Source organism: Berghia stephanieae, chromosome 9, assembly GCF_034508935.2.
Source record: "Berghia stephanieae isolate SIO BIC M18660-M18661 chromosome 9, UCSD_Bste_1.3, whole genome shotgun sequence".
Taxonomy (NCBI): Eukaryota; Metazoa; Mollusca; class Gastropoda; order Nudibranchia; family Aeolidiidae; genus Berghia; species Berghia stephanieae.
The window spans coordinates 9,066,958-9,071,957 of record NC_088368.1 but is presented as its reverse complement, the minus strand read 5'-3'; the positions used below and the strand labels follow the sequence as shown (position 1 = coordinate 9,071,957).

General features: G+C 36.1%; 1 protein-coding gene across 1 annotated transcript in view; it reads left to right on the top strand.

The window, feature by feature from the left end:
- Positions 1 to 5,000, top strand: part of LOC144979116 (uncharacterized) — a 17,469-nt gene that overhangs the window by 22 nt on the left and 12,447 nt on the right. Inside the window, exons 1-2 of the mRNA XM_078925714.1 lie at positions 1 to 124; positions 1,083 to 1,346. The exon at positions 1 to 124 is cut by the window's left edge and continues 22 nt beyond it. Of these exons, the coding sequence (XP_078781840.1) occupies positions 1 to 124; positions 1,083 to 1,346 (388 nt within the window). The remainder of the gene's footprint in view (positions 125 to 1,082; positions 1,347 to 5,000) is intronic.

The window sequence follows — 5,000 nt, the reverse complement described above, 5'->3', positions numbered from 1 at the left end:
TCGCCATCTGTACAGATCCATGTCGCATTGACAAGACATTCGTCAAGAGCGGAATCGAGAAGGTTTCGTGGATCCTATCCAATGACTCGATAGATGAATTGCGGCGACGGCTGATAACCTTTTGGTGTTCCTTTTAGTTCAGCCGGAGAGATGATCAGATTTCGTTCTATTCTGATATATGCAGAGTCTATAAATGGCTTTGTTGTGCAGTGGTATGATATTCGGCTCATGGCCTGTACGTCATGAGTTTGAGTCCATCTGCGGGTGGTGCAAAAATGAGTCTTTGGAAAAGGCTCTTTATTCACATCCTTCCACCAAACTCAGGTGCAAAATGAATATATTCGCTGCAACAACGTTGAAGCTTTGGGAAAAAGTCTGGCCAAGTTAAGTGGTATTTTTATTATTCTTTTGTTTAAAGTCACAAATGAGTTCCTTTTACAGTATTGAACCTCAGAAAGCACTCAAGTTTAAACCTGTACATTTAATGAAACAACATGAGAAAGTTTAGTTATTATTTCAAAAATAGGGTTGAGGTTCATAAATGTTTCGTACAGCCCATGTTAAATGTTTGCTAACGAGTACCGAGTTACTGGCAAATCTAAAACAATAGAAAGCTGTTTAATACAGATTGATATTACGAGTAACTTGCAAAACATTTTTTTAGTTAAGTGTAAATCTATCCTCAGTTGACTGAAATGATTTCTAATGAAATCTGCTACGGCATAATGATCGGTCAAATTTGACGTTGGGAATTGCCGCCCGGTTGTCAGATTCATTTGCACACATTTACAGACTTTATAACTGGAATGATATTTGTTCGTTAATGGCTCAAAGATTTGACTCGATCTATGTTAATTTTCACAATACATTAGCATAATAATCAAAAAAATTTGAGTGTCTGTTTGAAATATCTTTATTTCTCCAAAATTTGGCTTGTTTTTTTTTTTAATGAAAGTAGTGCCAAGTTTGCTTTATAGGTCACACATTATCCTACCTGCCTGCATTTCTTAAATAATTTTATATTATACTTCCTGTGCCAAATGGCACATAGTACAACTATTTTCAGCCTCTATTTATTTCAGTTACGCCCTAGGATCTTGCCTGACCTCATACCATCCGCCTAACTTCTATCCTTCTCGACAGGTTGTAGTTAGCTATCCCTTTAGCCTCTTCCTCTCAGGGGTAGCCCATGTCAATGCTTCTTCACAAACAATGCCTTGCTCTTTTGTTCAATATAGAACTCTTTTTAAACCATTTTTTGGAATGCAGAAGTATATTTCTTGTGTGAACTATAATAGTGGTTCTAAAACTAATATTCGCATGGCTATAATTCAAAAGACATTAAGGCAAGGTAATTCAAATGTATATGTAAAAAGGGAATATGCAAATCTATCTATTAACTGTTTATGTATGTAGTTTGAGCACTTTTGATGAACAGAACTGATATTTATATCACAGCAAAGACAATGATTCCCATTCCAGCCTTATCCAAGTCTTTGATTATGGCTGTGGTACTGTTTCGGGACCACACAAGTCACGAATCCCTTCAAATCTATTTAGAAAACGGTATTTATTGATAAATAAAGATGTTATTTTGACTTTATGTTATGCAAATACATATGAAATGAAGCGGTGACCAATAATGTTGATGACTAATGAGTGACAATGATCCAAAATATGTATTCTTTCATACTCATTTGACTCAGATGTAAATTGGTATCTTTGTTTGGGCAATGAGTGATAATACTTTTACAAGAAGCGTACTGCAAACAAAACAGGACACCTAAACGTCCAAAGGGAAATTAAGTACCATATGACCTCCTTTTGTGAATGAATTAATCTTTGTGAACTCACTGACATGGTGAAACGGAAAAGCTATATATATATATATATAAATATATATATATATATATATATATATATATATATATATATATATATATATATTCATTCCTCTTAATGCCCAATAGACTTGCATGGACAGACCCTGTTATTTGATTAATGGAATGTGCAAAAAAATTGCATTACCATCGTGACGTTTTCTGGCAAAGACTGATGCATGTCGCACTTTAATAAATACGCTATTGGAGATGTCCAAGTGTATGGGGCAAAACTACACTGGCCATGCCATGACCAGCTTTCAACAGTGTGATGTTGATGGACTGCACTCTCCATTGTTGCCCAATTGTCTATTTCACCAGTCGTCATTTTTGGCAGTCGCAGTGTCCAATAAATATCCTCATAAATTATATATAAGAAAGATAAATTCTGTCCACGCGTTTAGGTAGTTACAGGGTTCATTCTTATCTTTTTATGACCCTTAAATGTAATCTTTTTTGGGGAGGCATATTGCGTTCAATGGTAAAATGCCTTATATTCAAAACGGTTGAAATAAAATGTGGAATGATTTGCGCCAAAATAGTCTTGATTCATTGATCATGATATATTAAACATTGTTTACTCTTGTGTTACAAACCAATTGTATGTCTACCTTAAAGATAATTTATTTTTTCTCTGTTTATTTTTTGTTCTTTATACAAGCATTGCTTGCACTGCTTATTTGTGGTGAAAATCTCATGTTGGATCTCTATTTACTTTTACACACATTTTCTCCTGCGATAAACACAAAGATCATTATTTAAATATTTCTAGTTAAAATAAAAGAAAACTAGTTCTGTTCTTTTGGTTTCCAGACAACTTGACTACTCCCGGCCCCTTCCCTCATCCCCCCCCCCTCCCCCCAACGGCTGCGATTTGTTGCAAATTTACCTTTCTATTGTATTCATTGATAGATCTCTTTGACAAAAATAGATTATACTTTTTTTTCTTCTGTTTTCTAAAGAGCCACTGTTTTGTCACTCTTCATACATCCACGTTGTCTGTGTAGTGTAACAATCCGTATTCTCCAATGCAAAAAAAAAAAGGCATCAAGATTAGGTTTAGAGTAACATTAGGTCGGAGTTCTGACTCGCAATGGAAGATTACTGTGACAAGCCATTGACGTTTGTCACTAACCCAATCCCTGGCGTGTGAAAGGCCGGCGACAGGAAATGCCCCCATGATGTATTTGTCAAGAATTTAGAATTTATAGATATGTCTTTTTTGTTTGTGGGGATCGGGGTTGGGGGGGGGGGGGGGGGTGTGTGTGTGTGTGTGTGTGGGGGGGGGGGGGTCATACATCATTGCAGCGATTAAGACACTCCGTATATATAACAGTGCAGGGTTATTTACCAAAATGCAACAAGAATGTCACAAAAATCGTGGTGAAGAATAATAAAATACTATGCACACTAACGTAGGACATGACTGCGGGTTTACCATTCTCATTGCGCTTTACAATACTTCGTATACCATTCTCTTTGCGCTTTACGGTGCTTTGTATATCATTCTCATTGAACTTAATGTTTTGTATACCATTCTCTCTGCGCTTTACAATGCTTTGTTTATCATTTTCACAGCACTTTAGAATGCATATTATATTCTTCAAGCATGGAATTCTATTTGTAATTTCAGCCAGTATAAGTAACAAATTAAGCCGAGATCTCTCCCTCATTTGAATTAACTTTAACCCTATTTTATCACTGCTCATAGCTAAGGACTCCTTTAAATTTTAATTCTAACAACACAGTTAAAGCTTATCCATTTTGTGATAAAAAAACGACAGCTTGAAAATAAATTATTCTTATTTTATCTTATCATCTAAAAATCATCTCGAATAAAAACGGCAGAGGACGTCGTGTTCTTGGTATGGGTAGGACTAGCGGCTCTTCTTTTTATTCTTAGTATTTTGTCCGTGCCCGACGTCTTTATCCGAAAGACGGCAGAGACGACAGTGTCGGGTCGTCGGAGTCAGTCTCCAGTTTGGGTTAGCCCTTAGTATTTTCTTTTCCTGCAAATATAAAACTCAAATATAACAACTATTCATGTTTATATCAGGATATTTAACACTAACGTAAAATCATTTCTCTACACTACTAGGAGACTTGGATTTTATCCAAAAAATAAACGGCTATAAATGTAACAAAATTAAATGGTTTCTTTCCATTTAAATAGCAATGGACTGTCAAAATCTCTATGCGAAGTCAAGATGGCTGGATGGTCTTTTTAACCTATAGATAGTTCGAAGATGACGTCACTCAGGCCCTTGTTATTGTTTTTGTCATCCGCGTTTGTGAGTTGTTCTCACTAAACTGTATTAACCAGACTATAAAAGTTCATTGTTACACAGAGTTTGTGTGTTGGTCCGTTATACTTCCGGATGGCAATGTTGTGAACTCCTTGGCCAAGCGCATTCTATCTATAAAACCTTTCCATGTTCTCGAGTTCATTGTGCTCAAAGTGATCCACATGTTGAAAAGTGTTCACTTTTCGAAATATCCAACATCACAATGAGTCATTTTGTTCAGCTTGAATTATGTGTATATTTACAACTTTCATAAACAAAGCAGCGTGTTTACATTTATTAAAGAGATGATGGCCATTTTAGCGAAGTCCCGGTTTCAAAATTTTTGCCAAGATGAGGGCCATTTTAATCAATCAATATTTGAGGGATGAGTTTTTAGTCCAAAACCTTAAATATTTGCTTTATCAGAGAACGGCTGAAAAGATGTTTATTTTAAAGGTCAAACAATCAAGGCTCTATTTTCCCCCGCATTGCACGTGAATGACATCAAAACACGCGTCCAATCACAACTCAATCTATTGAATTCTTGAAATAAAGAAGTCTTGGAAGGTATATAAATAGCTGATTTTAAATGACGTTATACGCCGAAATAGAAACCTGCTTGGCAGTATGGAAAATGATTGACAACTTCGCATAAATCAAAAAAAGTTTTAACAAGGAGGTCGAATGTTTATGTTCGCATACTTTAAATTCATGTGAAATATCAATGGGCGGATTTGGTTTTGTAGAACGACAGCAGTCGAATTTTGACGCTGAGATTGGTTCGAGATCCGTTGTTGTGTGTGTGTGTGTGGGGGGGGGGGGGGGGGGGGGGCGA